This window comes from Triplophysa rosa, linkage group LG16 (assembly GCF_024868665.1).
Source record: "Triplophysa rosa linkage group LG16, Trosa_1v2, whole genome shotgun sequence".
Taxonomy (NCBI): domain Eukaryota; kingdom Metazoa; phylum Chordata; class Actinopteri; order Cypriniformes; family Nemacheilidae; genus Triplophysa; species Triplophysa rosa.
Window position 1 is genome coordinate 3,138,070 of NC_079905.1, and position 19,138 is coordinate 3,157,207.

The 19,138-nt window shown below is 37.2% G+C and overlaps 2 protein-coding genes across 4 annotated transcripts; one reads left to right on the plus strand and one right to left on the minus strand.

Moving 5' to 3' along the window:
- Positions 1–497: 497 nt before the first annotated feature.
- si:ch211-264f5.2 (uncharacterized protein LOC570749 homolog) lies at positions 498–13,428 on the minus strand. 3 transcript variants are annotated; one of them, XM_057354601.1, is made up of 8 exons: positions 13,312–13,428; positions 11,172–13,224; positions 10,404–10,733; positions 9,938–10,267; positions 9,360–9,735; positions 9,150–9,238; positions 8,972–9,021; positions 498–8,758 (listed from the first exon to the last, which is right to left on the minus strand). In XM_057354601.1, the coding sequence occupies exons 2-8, from the start codon at positions 11,206–11,208 to the stop codon at positions 8,630–8,632; spliced, it is 1,341 nt and encodes a 446-aa protein (XP_057210584.1). In that variant the 5' UTR covers positions 11,209–13,224; positions 13,312–13,428; the 3' UTR covers positions 498–8,629. The 3 variants fall into 3 exon arrangements, with proteins under 3 accessions (XP_057210584.1, XP_057210585.1, XP_057210586.1); XM_057354602.1 differs by having other exon boundaries at positions 8,615–8,805; XM_057354603.1 differs by having other exon boundaries at positions 8,713–8,805; positions 8,921–9,021.
- Positions 13,371–17,773, plus strand: pdk2b (pyruvate dehydrogenase kinase 2b). Its single transcript, XM_057354605.1, has 11 exons — positions 13,371–13,491; positions 13,717–13,858; positions 14,763–14,834; positions 14,936–15,120; positions 15,334–15,423; positions 15,509–15,586; positions 15,733–15,809; positions 15,893–15,991; positions 16,396–16,506; positions 16,713–16,826; positions 16,968–17,773. The coding sequence occupies exons 1-11, from the start codon at positions 13,371–13,373 to the stop codon at positions 17,100–17,102; spliced, it is 1,224 nt and encodes a 407-aa protein (XP_057210588.1). The 3' UTR covers positions 17,103–17,773.
- Positions 17,774–19,138: the final 1,365 nt, after the last annotated feature.

The following is a 19,138-nucleotide window of genomic DNA, read 5'->3' on the forward strand; positions in this document are numbered from 1 at the left end:
AGAATGTCAATTTTGCAGTGTTGCTGTGCTAATGCCAGTCACTTCTTGCTATTCATTTTGAATCTCAAAAGTCAGTGTTTTAATTTTGATTAAAGTAAAGTTTAACTCAAATTGAAAACAGTACTAATAGGAAAGTAATTAAATCTTTCCTGCAAATTAAATCTTTCATGTAATTAAACCTGATACAAAACTACAGCAAAGTTTTACAGTGTATACATGGGTAGTTGGCGAATAAGCAGTAAAAAAAATATTTTTGTAAAACTCCATTTATGAAGAAAAATATACATATTTATGTAGGGTGACGTCTGAAGTTTCAGAAAATGTCACTTAATTAGTAAACTCTTTCACAGTTTTTTTGAGCATTTTGACTAAAATGTTCTATGGTGTGACATGGCAAGAATTAAGAAAAAAATCTCTTGATAACATATACAAATAGCATGAGAGAGATCTATATTCATCATTAGATTTAGTATGAAATTGTGAAACAAATTACATAATTTTTCCCCATGACTTGTATGTTTTTAATAAATATGAGACAAAATTTGCTCTCAACCTTTCAAAACTGCTGAAAATTATACTATTTTAAGATAAGTCATGACTATAACTCCCCTACTGCAATAGGCAAACTGTTCTTTAAGATATTACGAGATAAAAACAAATTTGTGGTTCTTTTATGTGTCACACCATAGGACATTATGCCACACCAAAGGACAGAAATGGTAGTTATTGCATTAAATGAGAAAGGTATTACACTTTTTTAAATTTAACTTTGACAATATTTAAAACTTTTATAGATTAGAAATTAATACATTCCTAGACAAAACATTACAATCTAAGCTAAAATGGAAGAAAAATTCCAAATTGTTTCACACAGAAAACATTTTCTATGTCAGTCATCTGAATCTTTTCTAGTGTCTCCCTACTGCACAGCACAGCTGATTGTTATTCAACCTATATTCATTAAGATGTGAAATAATTTTATAAAGTATAAGGCTGCTCTTTCTATAAGGAATCATTTTGATTGTATTTTCTTTCCGTCATTCTCTTGGGATCTTCTCCCTTCTGTGTGAATCATTGTTAATTTTCTCTCTATAGACCCGTGTGCTCTCTCGTCCACTCATTTTTCTCCCTCAATTCTTTCTGTCTCAAAACCAAAGAAGTACCGCATTTGATTTATTTTCATGACACTTACAACATTACATTTTCTGCAAAAACATCAGAAATTTTTTAATTAAGGTATTAATTCAAATTGAGAACACCCCAAATGATTAAAAATGAATAAGAAATGAGTTAAACAATTATTATTAAATTGTTTAAAATGCTTTTAAAAAGAGCTTGTCCTCCATTGGACATTATCCGTCACACCTAAGGAGGTTTCAGCCTTTTGTCTCAGCTAATGACCTAGCTAACACCTATCAAAAATAATTTGCATAATTTTCCATGATTATGTAGTTTAACATATAGTTTTTTAATAAAAAAATATAATTTCAGGGCGTCACACCAAAGGACAACATAACTTAACGCTTTTATAGTTGTTCCAAAAAAAGTGAAATATTTGAACAATTTTGAGACAAAACTTTACCATGTACACACGTCATGTGCCTCACAGTAACAGGGGATTTAGTAACAAGTAGCATGATCTTGAACGGGGTCTTTTTAGCAAATTATTGTTGTTTGTGGATTTGCCCGATTTAAAATCAGGATATGGTGTCACACCAGAGGACATGGTTTTCAGTGACAAAATGTATCAAGTTCCTACGCTTTTAGAAATATATGGAGGAAAAAAGAATGGCCATTTACTAAAATAGACACTTTAAAATGATGCCTGATGTATTTATTAACATTTTTGTGCTTTTCATTTTAATTTATAAGTTTTCATTTTGAGACAGTCAAGGATAGGACAATTTTGAGATCTGGCTCAAAATTAAAAAAAAAAATCTAATAACAAAGCAGTTTTATATAACAACAGGTCCATGTAAGATAAAGATATGCTTAACCATTTAATGCATTTTCAATGATGACAATACTAATCATATTCATTTTTATCTTGTGTGACAGTGAAAATGCCATGTCACGTCAACAACCCATATACACATGGATTAAAGTGAAAAAAATCATATTTATGTTTCATATAAAGTCATATTCCTTTAACCGACACTTTATTTAAATAGTCGAGACCAATAGCGTTTTAAGGGGAGATGTTTTGAAACATTTTAATATTGCCAGTTTGCATATTTTAAAAGCTTATCTTTTAAAATTTACATGTAGTCATTTAGCATAAGCTTTTATCCAAAGCGACTTACAGAGAGTTCAGGGAGCAATAAAGCGGCATGTCATACAGGAGCAATAACCCAATAGGTGCTAATAGCAAGTTACTAGTTTCCACAAAAGCCAGAACAATACCTGTTGAGAGAAAGAGAGAGTTTTTTTTCTTTACTTTTTTTCATGTGCCTGTCAAGTATTCACAGAAGAGTTTTAAGTCGTTTTTTGAATGTTGTGAGAGATGTGGTTGACCTTTTTCTTTTATAAATACTTACCTTGACAAATGAGTACATAACTTTACAGCGCATGCTTTTATTTATCTTATAAGACCAAACAATGTTTTCTGAAACTCTTAATTAACAGAAAAAAAGTAACAGCACCACCATGAAAGACAAAAAAGTGCTATTTTTGTGCAAAAGTCTCTAGAGTGCTTTTCACTTTTTCTGCCTTTTGGCTGTGAAACCATATTTCTGAAGCTTGGCTACACCTGACACCCGTTTCAGTGTTTGACTAGCTACAGTGACTAGTTACAGACTTTTCCAAGGCGACTGTTAAGAAGGTATCACTTTAACATTTCCATGGCGACACGGCACTGCTTATCATGTGACACCGCAGAGCCACAGCAGCTGTTTGACTGATGAATTGCTTTTGCATAATTCTTTTTTTTACTCAGAATTTTCACAAACTGTTAACTATGTCATGAAATATCTGATATTCCATTTGTCAACTATGTGCATGTGAATGTGTTTTGTTGTTTAAACACTTTTTATAGAGCTCTGGAGGTCACGTGGCCCGTTCTTTTTACACCACCGTACTGGCAGGCAAGGACAGCCGTGAGCGAATACGAAATGAATGGTGCCTGCATGAGTTTTAAAGCAACAGAGTTCACTGCGCGCTTTAATTCAAAAGACATAGACATGTACATAGCAAAACATAATAGATTAAACATAACAGGTCCCTATAATGCCCCCGTGCTTTTAACGTGTATCAATAAAGCAGTAATACTCAAATCTGGCTCGCGAGATCCATTTTCCTGTTGAATTCAGCCCCAACTCTGATAAAACACACCTGAACAAGCTAATCAAAGTGTTCAAGAACATGTCGCGTTCGACTTGATGCTACTCGTCCTACTCCGGAGACTCTTTGAAAGGCCAACAAAAGCCTGGAGAGATACAAATGGAAGCAGTCTAATTTCGTGATAAATATTTAACTTTGGAAGGGTAAGTCAACTGTGTTGTTAGCTAACGTAACCGACTCTAGCCGAGTCTGTTTGTATAGCCAGCATAGCTAAATCGCTGTGTGTAACATTAAAGTAGACATCATTCATGAAATCAAATTAAAATGATTTTCCATGTTTTGCTTCCCCCCGCCTGTGCTGGCATCTTGGTGCACAGCAACTGTACACCATGTTGAAATAGTAACGTCTAAACAGTCTGGTTTTAAATGATTGTTCGACCACTGTTGATATCAATGCTACAGCCACTCTAATGCTCTCCTGAATGCCTGCCAAAATGGCGGAGTTTAGATTGCGTGACGTCAACCTCCGGAGCTCTATAATGATCGCGTTAGTTGAGCTCTAAGCGGGCGCTGCCATGTTTGTTTCTGCCGCGGTCTGAAATCTGTCGGATTTACATCACGTGAATTCATCCACTTCTCTCAAAATACACAAATGTAAGTGCCTGGTAGAAGAATAGAGTGATCTTAACAATTGCTTAAATTAATGTGTATCTGATATGAATAAAACACATCCGTCAAATTATAGTTGACGTGTATATGTCTGAACATAAAATAAACATGTGGTTGAAAGCACTGCATAGTTGTGATATGTGACAGGATTGAATCTGTCTCTGGTTCAAGTGTTAAAATTATGAAAAGTGAACTTAAACATTAAGGACAGGCGGGAGACCTGTAATTGACAGAAATCCGTCGTAGACTCGGTGCAATTAACGGAAATCCATCAAAGCAATGGAGAACTTAAATCCATTCATACATATACATACACACACATACATTTCAAATATACCTATTTTATATGTCTGTTTGAAAATTCTAATTTTTAAGAGTATTCATTGACAGAAATGTAATATAATATACACAACTATGTCTTCGGAGGTGTATAAAGACCTTATGTAATGAACCGTTATGTCTGTTTTACCTTAGAATAAGCTATTTCTATCTACATACTATCTACATCACTTAAAAGAAAGGCCTACATTCATGAAATTATGATGTGCTGCCTTATTTTGTACACTAAACAGACATACAGCTCTACAAAACGTGTTTAGTATATATGTTGTTCTTCTTCGTGTGTGTATTTTTTTAGAGGCAACTTGCATTGTCATTAAGTTGAAGACGCACGAAGAAGAAGTAGTAGTAGGAGGAATATAGTAACAGTAGTCTGGCTTATTCGAAACAGATTGTTCTTTGTTAGAAGTTTTGATCAAATGGGGGACCATGCGTATTGTGAACAAGAGCCGACAGAGCGTGTATCTCTGTCGGCAAAGAAGCGCAAACGTGATGCTGCCAGACGAAGTAGGGACAGACGACAGCAGAAATCCAGGATAAACATCGGTGTAGCTATTCCCAGATGGAAGGCGCTGATGAAAGACAATTGTTTTGAAAACGACGCCGAAGTTTCTGCTGGACCGGTAAGCTTATCCAAGCAATGTAAGTGAAAACTGTTTTTTGATAGCTTTAGCTACAAATGGGCATAACCTCTGAGAGAAGTAAAGTTTTTTCCTTGTAAGTGTAGAAAAATATTTTTTTACTGCGACGGCCACCGTCGTGCTTCGAAAGGGATCGGAGCGCGGAGGATTTAGAGATTGGTTGCAATTCTCAAACTCACCACTAGTGGCCGCTAAAAATCCCACACAGCGGCTTTAACAAATACAATATAAGAATTAGGTCTGTCACGATTATTAAATAATCGTCTCATCGCGATGGTTTCAGATCATCGCAATTATTGCACATCTCTATAGAAGACACTAGGGGGAGCTGTAGTGCCTGCATATTGCATATTTTAGTGTATATATTGTAACTAAAGCATGGTAATACTTGTAAAATGTACCTCCACAACACAATCACTTAAAAGAAAGACTAAAGCATACGTACCATACAAATTACCTGCAGTACAATTTAATATTATTTAAGCAAATCTCAGTGTGAAAACCAGTCTACCAAAATTTCATGAACATACAAGTAAAATTTTATTGTAGTCTTGCAAGTGAGAAAAAAACAGACTAGAAGCTTTTCTATGACTGATAGCATTTTAATGGTGGCTTCAATTCACACCTGATCAATTTACTTAATTTACAAGTATTTGGCGTTTGTATTATTGACAGGTAAAAGTCTAAATCTTAAATATATGATGACCCAATTTTTTCCCATGTATTTCCAAGAAAAAAACATAGTCTTGTATTCAGAACAATATGGTCGTTTCAATCGCTGAATCAAAAATGTATGAGAATTAAAGGTCAAAGCTCAAAAACAGACAATTAATCGTCATAATGGTCAAAGCCCGAAAACAGACAATTAATCGTCATAATCGCAATGATTTATTAGACAATTAATCGTCAGTCAAATTTCATAACCGTGACAGCCCTAATAAGAATATTTTCAAGAAGGGAGATACAAGCGAACTGTCAGAGGACCTAAACTATGATTCAAAAATATTACTTAACAACTGGGCATGATACTGTGATCAGCCTCAAGAAAACACCATAGAAAAATATAGGAAAAATCAAATAAACTTTATTTAAAACAACAGGAGGATGTTTTCAAATAATTGATCATCAAAATGTTATTAAGAACTATCAGACCACCTTGACAATTAATTTTATTCAAATTTTATTCAACGTGTGAACGCATTTCATTTAATGTATCAGTGAGATGCTTTTAATTATAATGAACATTTCAATTCAAAATCAGATTTTCTTTAGACTCTGCTCGTTAATCATTCTTATTGATTGCAACTGTAACACCTCGCAACAGCAGTAATACCTGTAATACCCGAATACCCAGTTCGACACAAGAGCGCTATTGTCAAGTACTAACACTTTCTGTTTACATTCATTGCAAGCTAAGTAGTTATAATATAAAATACAGAGATTAATGATTAGCTCGAATAATTCATCATATCAAACTAGGCAAATAAACTGTCATGAAGCAAATGGTTGTCCTTGTCTCATATCTCAATCAGCTCCCTAGTTCAGAAATTAAGGGCAAACATGTTCCACAGAACAAAGAATAGATACCGTAACTAGACACACCGTAATGAGCTATGGAATGGTTTGAGACGCACACAGTCAATCATTTATTGCATTGAGCATAAAGTCACCACTTTTCTACAGAATGTGAAAGGTTCCTTCTTTACAAAGCCGGTTCGTATGGAATTATGCAAAAACGGGTGATAAAAAACGTTGTTGAACTTGAGTTAACAGACACACGACAGCCACCAGTTGGTGTCTGTTAACAAAAAACATTTCCTCTTCAGATATGTAGTGCTTCACAAATACTAGAGAGCGTGACATATCCAGAAGGACCAGTTATAGTAGTACTGCAAAACGGTTTCCTGGAACAAATTTATACGGTTTCAAAGTTCATGAAGAAAATTACAGAATGATTGTCAAGATACACACACAATACAGAACAAAATACGATAAAAAATGCTGTCGAATAATTTACAGAAAAGACTGTTTACGTGAAAGCGTCTCGTGTCATTTAAGGGAAATGGTCTCAGAAAGGATTCCAGGAAATAAAACAGTCTGAAACGGTTTCTGGGTGTGCTAATATCTATAGTCTTTACGTCACAGACAAAGTGTCACGACTTTGTGTGCAAAGACATTACCTGATAGGGCCGCTGCCTCAGTTCTGACGTAGCAAAGGTAAATTTACAATGCTTCAATGTCAGTTAAACTTTAATCATATCATCATCATACACCACCAAACCATGATTGTAGAGGGATAAATGCAACGATTTTTGAAAACAGAAAAGCTTTAACTAAACAAATAACTAACTAAACACAAAACACCAGAATCAGGAATTAAACTACAAAACAAATAAGACAAGACTAGAAAAACAAGCTATAGTAAACAATTTTAGAAATACAGCGGTCCAAAAACTGAGTTTGTCCCAAATCATTTTTTTACTTTCCTTCATCAACAGACGTGCACTTTAAGACATTTGGAGTGCATATTAGTACACTCCCACACACCCAGTTGCTTGATGAAACCGATAAAACACCGTACCAGTATAAACTCATGCATGCACAAACTTTCCCTTTAACGAAATAAACACCATATCAGAGCTTTGTTTGTGAAACATGTGAAAACTTGTCAAACTGGGGCATGTTAATAACTCACACGCACTAATACGCGACAGCTAAAGCAAAGACTATAGATATTAGCAAGTAGAATGACTATGAATGAAGACAAGTGCGACGCTCACTTGAGGTACCTGTCAATCTTTGCCATTGCGCATGCGCAGTAGCGGAAGCAACGTGGGGAGATGTTTCGTAAACTCAGATTGAGTTTAGGAAACAGGATAATATATGGTACAATTGATGGCCGGTTTAATGTTTTGGTGGGAAATGTGCTGCTTTATTGTGACCTTACATAGGGATTTAACGATATTAGTCTTCTGCCGTTCAATTGAATAGGACTTGGTCTTATATGACTAAATATGGCCGCCGAGCACAAAGACTTCTACAGGGACGTTGTAAAATCTACGTGGAGAGGGCGCCATCTTGTGGCCGCTCTTAACAACACCGATAATGTTGTGTTTGGCTGTTTACTTTGAGAACAATTAAATAATTTATAAATACACGAAAATACGAAACACACCAAAATGATCGTATGGATACATTGGATTTTTAGCCAACTCGTTGCATTTATGAAGAAGGTTCTTTCACTCTCAAAGTCCTGTAAATCGAGGAGGCTACAAAGATGTGAAATAACTTTTGCAATTTCGGGAAAAATGTAAGCGAACCAATATTATCTAAATAACCAACAGTTTGTTTTAAATGCACTAACCTTATAAATAATGTTTATAATATAAAACCACAAACTTTTGGAAGATTTAATCAACGTGTTGCTGTCATCCGCAGAGGAATCGCCTTTTATGGGGGAGTACTTCAAAATAAGAGTATTTCACTTTGGTCGAAATTAAAGGACACAGTCCATCCATCCAACGCATAACGCAACGAGCATAAAAATGCAAATAAAACAATAATATATATATTATTAAAATTGTGAAAAGTAATAGAAGCCTTTACAATTGTTATTTAAAAAAAACAATGATGTAGGCCTATACATAACAGGTGCCCAGTACCAGCTCTAGTCATCACATGGTGTAAACGAAAGACTGTTTTTATATTTCAATTCCAGAGATCTCATCTTCACAACGGGTTATTATTATAATGTCTGAGCCTGTGTTGATCCAGGCAACAGAAGTAGCTGTCCACTCATTGTTCAGAAGATCATCGCTGTCATCATTTGTCTATCAAATACAACAGAACCGCCAGTCAATGTCAGTGAACGCAGTTTCTGTAAGTAAACACTTGAATTTATACATAAAGAAATTGACATTCAATAAAAAAATTTTACAAATCAATAAAAATGGTGTTTAATTGATGCATATTTGGTGAGGAACTATACCAACCATACTGCTAAAAAGTTCATATTTCTATCATTTAAAGGGGATTTTTCTTACAAGGACCTCTGCTGTTATTTCTGTGGCGTCCTCTCTTGTGTTGGATTTCTCTGAATAAAGATATAATAAAATATATATTCTAAACTAAATACATAAAATATTAAGGTGAATACTTAATGAATTATTATTATTTCATTCAAAGATCATGCCAACATAATAATAATAATGAAAATCTTACTATGCCATGACCACAGTTTCCAAGAAATTCCAGGTAGAATAACTAATAGAAGCAATGCTCCACAAAGCACAATCACCCACATACGATCTCTGAAACACAAAAACAAGTTATCAGACTTCTTTATAGTGAAACTGGATGTCTAATGCCTGCATGGGTCTTTTCTTTTCAACAGTAGCTAAGATGGTTCAACTATAAAAAAAAGAAACATACCTGCCCTTAAAGTCAGATTTAAGATCTTCAGATGATACCGTAACTGCAGAGATACCACTCCCAACATTTGTAGTAGCCGATCTACTGGTTGGCAGTGTAATTCCGCTCCAATGAGATGAGCTGCTGTTTTTTGTGGTTGGATAGGTTGAGGAATATACCGTAGAAGAAAGCTGCTCTGATGATGCTGTAGATATCTGCCATTGTTTATATGAAGTCCTCTCAGGTAATTCGGATGTTGTGGGTGACATTGTTGCTTCTGTATTATGGTTGTTTACATCAAAAGATGTCGGTGAGGAGGAATGTGTTGATGGATAAACAGTAAACAAGTGTATTGGAGTGTAGGGTGACCAAGGTGCCACGGTAGATGTGGAGGGTCCTGTGGAAAATAACAAAAGGCTTGTCATTATAAATGACTGAATCTATATTCATAGATCTATTTGTCTGTTTGTACGACCGATGTATAAGTTTTATATTTTTGTTTAAATGTATTAATTAAATTTACTTTGGAGATGCCTTCACATCTAAAATATCTTAACTATTATTATTTTGTTATTATGATTGAATTAAATAGAATTTACTTGTGTTAGTTGTACTGGCATGCACAGAAGTGATGTTAATATAAACCGGGGCCTGTAGTTCCCTAGCCATACACCAGTACCAGCCGGCATATGTCTTCTTCAGTCCTGTTAACATCACTCGAAAAACTCCATCATTTGTATCGTTTATCTGTACAGCCGCGTCAGGGGAAGGCTCTATATCCTGAGCCGTTTGACAGGAGTGTCGATCTCCACTTCTGCACCACTTCTTCTCAGCATCTCTGAGTTTTTTACTGTAGAGACACTCGACTGTAATATTGCCTCCTTCTACACTTGACACCATGCTGCTGGCCACTGACAGATCTGGCATACCTGAAAGTAATACAAATCATCTTTCAATTCTTGGGGCTTATATTGTCAAACCATTTCCATTGTAGGCTACTATAGGATCTCAATGATGCTAAAGCATCTCATCATGAACAGAATATGTAAATAGGCTATTATTTACCCTCAGTGACGGTGAGTTCTAGAGATGTCCCGATGTCTGATCGGAGGACACCTCTCTTTTTCACCGCACACCAATAACGGTTTGAATCACTGCTGCGGAGGTTCGTCATAGTCATGGTTATTACCAGTTCATCTTGGTTGTTGTGAAAGCTGACGCCTGGCCGCTTCTCCTTTTGGTCGGCGGTTTGCATGGTCACGCAAGTTAACCAGTTTCTTCCTTTGCACCAGTATTTAGGGTTGTCCCTGTACAGACGGTGGTAGTGACAGGGAATGGTGACGAAGCCCCCACTTTTAGCTGTTATCTTGCTTACCGTCCATAAGCAGCTGATACCTGCAGTCAAAACGTGAAAATATGACCTAAAGAGAAGTTTCTGATTGGCACGAAGGGGGCATTTAAAATGTAACGTCAGAGTAACAGGACTACATTAAATATCATTTTAGATATCATGTAGTATTATTTCATAGCTGTAAAAATATGCATTATACAAAAATATACATTTGTTACAAGCACTTATACCCTCTAAACTTAGTTTGTACGCAGTATACAAAAGTATTATTTTAAACATTTTTAATGTAGTAGTTTTAATATACATTTATTAACGTAGCAGGCGCTTCTATCCAAAGCAAACAACTAACAGAGATGATTTCATACTTTGTCAATGAGCTAAAAATAAATGTAGTCTACAAAACCATGCTTACAAGTATTTGGAACCAGTCTACACAATTATTTTCTTAAAAAAAGTCCATTATTGCACATAAAAGGACTCACCTTGGACTTCTAACAGTAGCACGATGATACTCAGCATGATATGAGTTGTGATGTTTCTGGTGGCGAGCAACTGTCTGGGATTGACTTTCCATTCTCAGACTTACAAAGACATTTGAACTTCCCCATATCATGTTGTTGCGTTGTGAATTTCAACATTTCCTAAACATCTTACAATCCTCATTTCCTTTCATCCTTCCCCTCTACAAATATTGTGACGATAATTGGAAGCAAATAAAACACGGACCTTCCAGCAAGACAAATGGAGCACATTTCTCAAACACACCTCACCTCAGTTGTATCCATGTTCACAAATAATTGAAACAATCTCACGGTCACGTCCAAACTTCATAGTGGACCACCTGATCCATCATTCTTTCATCAGATCCATTATCTCTCATATTATACATATATCATTTTCCTCCACTAAAAATGCTATTATCAAGACATTTAATGTTTTTCTTGTGTAGTTTGTTTTGACGACAGCATTGGCAAGTATTTCTGGCCAATCATAAACAACATAAAATAACAACTTTGTAAACGAGAGCACAGGCATACAATACACCACACACGAGAGTTTCTCGTGCAACACGGGGTCTTCTCCTCTTTCACACGATGACGCTCTTCAAAAACCTCTTGCGTCTCTGCTTGCCCTGTTAGGTAACACGGACTTGAACTGGATGTCAATAAACCGTGATGCAGTAAAAGATTGGTAAAACATTAATGTTCAAATTCTTCAATTATATTCTTATTGTATTACATCTATTCTAGATATATGTTCAGCTTATTGACTCACGTCATGTATGTGTTAACCCCCTGAAATATGCTGCCAAAAATTTGAGAATTAAACAAAAATGTACAAGTTCATTTATTCCCATAAGTACTTGTCGTTAGTTTATATTTGTAAGATTCTAAATCAGTTCAAATCAAGCTGTTGTTTTCATCAGGGTGAATGTAGCTTTATTTGAAGTTTGCACTATACTTGCAGTTTAAATGTATACTTAAGTGCTTGAATAGCACATTAAAAAAGCAATAATAGGTATGTGTGGTGACGGTAATTATAGCTCAGTCTTCCAGTTCAAACTGACTTAGGACACATATTTTACTTCTAGCTTCTAGCTTACTAACCTTTTGTGTAGGAAACAGGATTTAATATATATTTCCATCGTTGTCCTCAAGGGGGCAGTCTCGAGACGTTTTACTTTGCGCAATGGTCCTATTTCACACGTCACTTCAGTCTACTCGTTTGACGTAGTTTGAATAACATCTTTAATAAAAGTGGATGCATTTTATGAATGATTGCATTATTATCTGATTTTTGCGTTAAAGCACAACTTTCTCAATGACATCTAGAGTTGTAGTCGAGACCACCAAAAAATGGTCTTGCGGCCGGTCTCGAGACCAAGACCGGTTTCGAGTAGGCTAGCCTACTACAACACTGACATCTATTGCACTTTGTTAATATTTAAAATAATGTTGAATTCGAATAAAAAAATACTTATTGTCGTTTTACAGCTGCTCAACAAGGACACCTTTAATTTACGTTTGACCTTAATTTAATTCGCATGCTTGACATGATATCACAGCTTGACGTCAACTTAATCTTTATAATAGGCCTAACTGTTTACATCTGCCTACTGTCTTTTTTTTGACGTATAGTAGGCTACTTGGCACGTTGAGTACTTTATTACATACATTTATTCTATATTATTTAACTTTGCAATGTTTCAAATATATATTTGCATTCTCTTGTCCTAGATAAAATACATGTATTTTATTTATTTTGTATTTAGTAGATTCTCTGGATTGGCTCCAGTTGGGTGAGAGGTGAATGATTTGACCGCATAATGTCCAGCGACTTTTAATGTTGTGATGATAATAATATCTCGTGATTTTCCAGGTTGACATACAAACACATTAGCAAATGCGAGTTAGGGTACATGACAAAACATTTCAAACATGGTGATCCCGGTCCTGACACATGACCGGCGCCCCCGTATCCTCTCTCTGATTGGTCAAACATCTCATCAACGTAAGGATGTGGGCGTGGCACGGTCTAAGAAAGCACATTTAAAGACAGTTGTCAACAAGAACATCATAACAACCTCAAACTCAAGAGAATAACGCGCGAAGAAATACTTACAGCCTACCAGTGATACGTCTTTGTTCTTTACTGCATCAATAGTTTGGATTTTGTCTTTCATGATGAAGTTTGTGAGGTTTATGATGAGAAATGCTGCGATGTTAAATGTGCCGAAGCACATTGATCACTACGCCAAGTTTTCTCCATCGCCTTTGTCGATGAAGCAATTTCTGGATTTCGGTGAGTTTAATTTTTTCAGAATATGTTTGTTGTTATATCCTGTAACACAAATGCATCGCAACATGTTATGTACCTCTTAAAAATGTTGTTACATTATATATTTCGTTTTACGCTTTTTCTGCATGGGTAATTGGTTAAAATTTTAATTTGAGCGTAAATGCGTGACCAGGAGTGTGATGCTGATGTCGAGGCATGGGAGCTATTAAAGCTGCGTTGTCTTTGCAGGATCCACCAACGCGTGCGAGAAAACATCCTTTGCATTTCTCAGACAAGAGCTCCCGGTGAGACTGTGCAACAGTCTGAAAGAAATCAACCTGTTACCAGATCGTTTGATCATGACTCCATCCGTTCAGCTGGTTCATAGCTGGTAAGTTCGTCTCCAGCAAAATAACTCTGGAGCAGTCTTTTAACGTGTGTGCTCTGTGTTTAGTTTTTCCCCTTTTGTTCAAAGAATAAAACCAAGTATGTGAGGGCTTTGCCGTATTCGGTCATTATACGGGCTGCCAGACACTGTGTTCTAATAAAATGATTTACTTTTCACGTTCGCATTATGTAAATATGGCCACGCCTCCGGACTGAGCACTCAGCACTGAACTTTGCCCCAGTTCCTCTGGCTGCTGTTTTTCAGCGCGTGTCCTGCAGTGTTTTACAGTCAGCAGTTATTCAAACTTTATAACCCGTTTTCATTACAGCTGACTGTAATAAATTAATCAAATATAACGCACAACTAAACTTTTCCTACCTTTGTTTGTTCGCGTGTTTCAACTATTCCGATGCCAAGTTGCAGTTTGGGGCGCTCAGCCCCAAAAAACGAAGACAAAGATATTCTCATCTCGTTATGTTGACGTTAGTGCTCACATCTGGCTGGTTAATGTAGTGAAATGCCACAGCAGGGAACTTTTCTCATCGGACCACCGCGGGTTGTTTACTAGACTTTCAGACGGACACTGCGGTTGCGCAGCGAGTGAAATATGAGAAGATGAGGTACGCTGGCTCACGCGCGCACTTGTTTTCGAGTACTGAATGGGAACTCTGCGTTCCAGCGCGCTCTCGCGGAACTGTGTGAACGTATTGCAGTGACTAAACGCAAACATCTCAGGAGAGCGCTGAAATCTTCTGTAGTCTATTCTTATTACTGTAAAGCCAGAGAATATTTGACCATTTTATCCCATTTTCAGTGTTATTTGAAACATAATTACATCGTTGAAAATATGTCAACATTATATGGCAGTATACATTTTTATATTCACCTCTCTCGCTTACCCTCACAGGTTTGCCCAAAGCCTGATGGAGGTCCTTGAATTCCAAGACCAAAACCCAGATGACCCGAGTGTGCTGGAAGAGTACGTTCTTCATCCAAATACACATCTGACGTGATTCTGTTTTACAAAAGCAATAATAATACATCAACAGCCGGGTTAATGGAGTTAATTTGTTCCCTAAGATTCATGGAAGCTCTAGTGACCCTAAGGAACCGCCACAACGACGTGGTGCCCACCATGGCCCAGGGTGTCATCGAGTATAGGGATGCGTTTGGCGCCGACTCTGTCACAAGCCAGAACATCCAATACTTTCTGGACCGCTTCTACATGAACCGAATCTCCATTCGCATGCTCATTAACCAGCACAGTAAGTCTGACATTGGAAGTGTAGTAGATTTAATGCCCTTGTTTAACATGCCTGGCATTTCTACTGTTGGCAACAATACATGCTTTCTCAGCACTTCCAAACACGTAGCTCTGTAGATCTCGAATAATCCAGCCTGTTCCTGTTCCAGTTATTTATTTACTAGATGATTATCTCCACTAATACACTTCTGTTTCCCTTTCTGTTTATCTCCAGCTCTGATCTTTGATGGCACCACCAAGCCGGCACACCCCAGCAGCATCGGGTGCATTGACTCCTGCTGTGACGTCACAGAAGTAATCAGAGGTAGGTGTTTTATTGCGTAATTTAATCCAAATGCAAACGCTACACCAGCGACTTGTGCAAACGAATGTCATGTTTTCTTCTTCAGATGCTTACGAATGTGCTAAAATGCTCTGTGAGCAGTACTATCTCGGATCCCCGGACCTGGAGCTTAGAGAGATAAATGGTAAGGAACAGAAATGCTGATAATAATCCGTTTTTCAATACTATTGCTGTTACAGTAATTCACAAAAGCATGTTTTGGTTTGTTACGTAAGGCTGCTTGTGTTGATTTATATCTTCTCATCATACCTTGAATTTGTTTTTCTGTAGCAAAGAACAAGTTCCAGCCAATCCAAATATCCTACGTTCCTTCTCATCTCTACCACATGGTTTTTGAGCTCTTCAAGGTAGGCGTGGGGCTTTTGTTTTGCACACTGGAAACATCTGGGTTTGTGACGGTGGGGTAATTTTTGTGTTTATCTATTTCTAGAATGCAATGAGAGCTACTATTGAGAATCACGAAGCGAGCAGCACGCTGCCGCCCATCAAAGTCACGGTGGCCCTGGGACAAGAAGACCTGTCAATCAAAGTGAGTGAATAAACCGATTCAATTAAATACACAACAAAATATTGTTTTTTGATCAAGAATTAAGAATAATGTTTATACATTTATATAAAGATAGAAACATTGGTTAGTACCGTTTTTAATCTCATCATGAGGACGTGCCACCACCCCTATTTCAGTCATTATTTCCAGCCACCTCCATTGTTTTCCTGCCCTAGATCCTCAAGATAATCGTGTTATATAAACTCACATAAACCACAATTATACAAGCTGGAAATAACCAAATGAATTTGTTGCCATAAATAGAAAACCAACTTTCCCTGGCACTCTTTATGTCATCATCCTTTAACAAAGCACACATTCACGATTTCTCCCTGTGGTTCTGTAAGATTGCAATTAGCTTTAACTAAAAATGTACTTTGTTCCAGATCTGTGACAGAGGTGGTGGTGTTCCATTCAAAAAGATCGAACAACTTTTTAGCTACATGTACTCTACAGCGCCCAGGCCGACTCTCAGCGACCATCAAAGGACACCGATGGTGAGAGCACGGCACACTTTATACACCCCGTTTGGACAACACTGACACGAATGTAACAGAGATTATGAAATAAACATGTTGACAGCCAACAGTGATATATTTCTCAAAGCTTATGTTGCATGTTTTGGGCAGCCGCATGATAATATTTTGACGTATGAACCTGTAGGTCAATCCACAACAATACAATTGGTTTGTTTCTTGCTCAGGCTGGCTTCGGTTACGGCCTTCCCATCTCCCGCCTCTATGCTCAGTACTTCCAAGGGGATCTCCTGCTTTATCCAATGGAGGGATACGGGACGGATGCTGTAGTCCAACTGAAGGTACAGAGAAGCAATGACAACAAAAAACGCACGGGCTGATAAAAAAGTACCTTTTGGATGACATGCTTTGCTTTGCATAGAAGCATCTGCTGTTTGTTTACCTTAAAAAATCTGATTATCCTGTGCGTCCGTCTCTCACAGGCACTGTCCACTGATTCCATCGAGAAGCTTCCGGTGTTTAATAAAACTGCCCTGCGCCATTACAAATCAAACCTGGAAGCGGACGACTGGTGCGTGCCACGCAAAGATCCGTTAAACTTCAAGATCGCGAAGTGAACCACCTGTCTTGGTTGCATGAAAAAATATGATCATGGCCTTCAAGAACACCAGAGCGCCAGGCCACCAGAGCGAATGCTTGCATTCCACGCAGGCTGCGGGACCAGCTACAGCATCCTTTACTCTGAGTACTGTTGTGTGGGAACATTTAATCGGGACACAGACGAGACGTGTTGCCAGAAATGAAGATGCAAATGAGTAGAGTAGAGTCCTTAGTATAGAAGCACTGTGGAGCTGATAAAGTTGGTGGTTTTCGGAATAGCGCAGGAAGGAAGAGCCTTTCTACAGGAATGAGATGCACGTGATCCTGCTTGAAGAGGAGATAAAAGTTGCATGTGAAAGACCAATAAAGTAGAGTACTGTGAGTGTTTGTCGACCAGGGAGTAAATAAGCGGAAATCTGGAAGAAATATATGCGAAGTTAGAAAAATATTAGCCCTAGAAAGGGAGACTGTTGCCAAAGATGTTTTTCCTCTTTCTAAAGAGGCTGGACGTTGTTTTTCAACCATACTTGAAGTGTTTATGCCAGTATTTTTCAATGTTTAATTGGATTTTAATTTGACCACAATCTATCTGCACTATGTACTGTATGGCCTAATTTCTAAAATGACCCTTTGTTGTGTGAGTTTTTATGTATGTACTGCATATAAACAAAATAAATCTGAGAAATGTTCATCAAGCTGCATTAAGTTGTTATTTAAAACAAAAAATTTCACACTCAATGGCTGTGTAAACAAAACCCTTTTTGCTTCGTCAAAAACAGCTATGCTCACAGCAACCTGTTTTTATGGAATGATTTCGCGGACTGAATTCAAAAGGAATTTCAAACTGCATTTGCAAATGTGTTTTCTATTTGTTCGTGTTAAAATTGTGACATAATTCAAACACGAATGCAAACCGTTCGCATTTGCATTTACGCGAACGCACAATGTCTGCCAAATTTCAAAAGGAAAAGCAAAGTCTATTTGCAAGTTAATTACCTCTGTTTTACGAGTTACGACCCTGCCATATTTAAATAGCAATTCCCCATATGCTATTTCACTTCCTCTGGCATCGCGTATTGAGCCTGCCAAAACCCAAATGAAATCGCAAATCTCTTTGCATTTGTGTTTCCTCTGACTTGTACAGAAACCTGTCAATCAATGGCGGGGGTGAGCTTATACAATGGGGTCTGTTTGCATGGGGAAGTGACGGGTGGTAATATTATAATAAGAGCCTGCGTCTAAGTCACATCAGGAGCGAAATCTGAACGGCTCGATTTCTCACATGCTTGCAGAGAAAGGCTTACCAAAACAAAGTGACTGGGGATCTTGTTTTTCATGTTTTCTGGGTTGCTAGATGCACCCGGGACCCCATTATAGCACTTAAACACAGAACAAATGTGACTTTCATACAATGGCTCCTTTAAGATATTTTAACTACATATTATTTACATGGTAGACTCTGAATAAAGCATATAATAAGACCCAGAGCCTCATTTATAAAACAAAGTTCATATTTATAAAACGGCCTTTGACATGCTGGTCCGAGTGCTGCCGCTTGTAAAGAATTTTATGTTGAAAGGGAGAAGGGGGAGTCTGCAGACCTGGAGCAGGCAGTTTTACGCCCGTTTTTACTTATTTGTCCAGTAGGGGGAACTATACATTAAGAACCACCAGAACAGACATAAGAACAAAGCACTTTGGATCTCGTTTTTGCCAAGTGGTTGATGTCCTTAGGGCAACATCATGTTGACCATTGTTTTTCACTTATCATTTCCCTCTGATTTTAGGGGTAAGTTATGGGTTGGGCTTTGGTGTGGGTTTAGGTTTTATTTATAAAAATGTTGTCCTTAGGTCAACAAAATATGTTGCCCTGAGGACATCAACCACTTGGCAAAATCAGGTCGAGCGATAACTTCATCCTCCATCACGAGTTATGGTAAATAAACGTTTTTGTTATCAGGCAATCGTCCAACATGTATAGTTTTAAACAATCCATTGATATCGATATGAATTCATTTCAACATCTAAAAAGATATGTATGTGTAATTTATAC

Coding starts and splice junctions, on each gene's coding strand:
- si:ch211-264f5.2 (XM_057354601.1), bottom strand. CDS start 11,208: ATGCTGAGTATCATCGTGCTACTGTTAGAAGTCCAAG. Junction 9,239..9,359: donor AAATCTGACTTTAAGGGCAG/GTATGTTTCTTT, acceptor TTTGTGTTTCAG/AGATCGTATGTGGGTGATTG. Junction 9,022..9,149: donor GAAACTGTGGTCATGGCATA/GTAAGATTTTCA, acceptor ATCTTTATTCAG/AGAAATCCAACACAAGAGAG.
- pdk2b (XM_057354605.1), top strand. CDS start 13,371: ATGATGAAGTTTGTGAGGTTTATGATGAGAAATGCTGCGATGTTAAAT. Junction 13,859..14,762: donor GTTCAGCTGGTTCATAGCTG/GTAAGTTCGTCT, acceptor TTACCCTCACAG/GTTTGCCCAAAGCCTGATGG. Junction 16,507..16,712: donor ACCATCAAAGGACACCGATG/GTGAGAGCACGG, acceptor TTTCTTGCTCAG/GCTGGCTTCGGTTACGGCCT.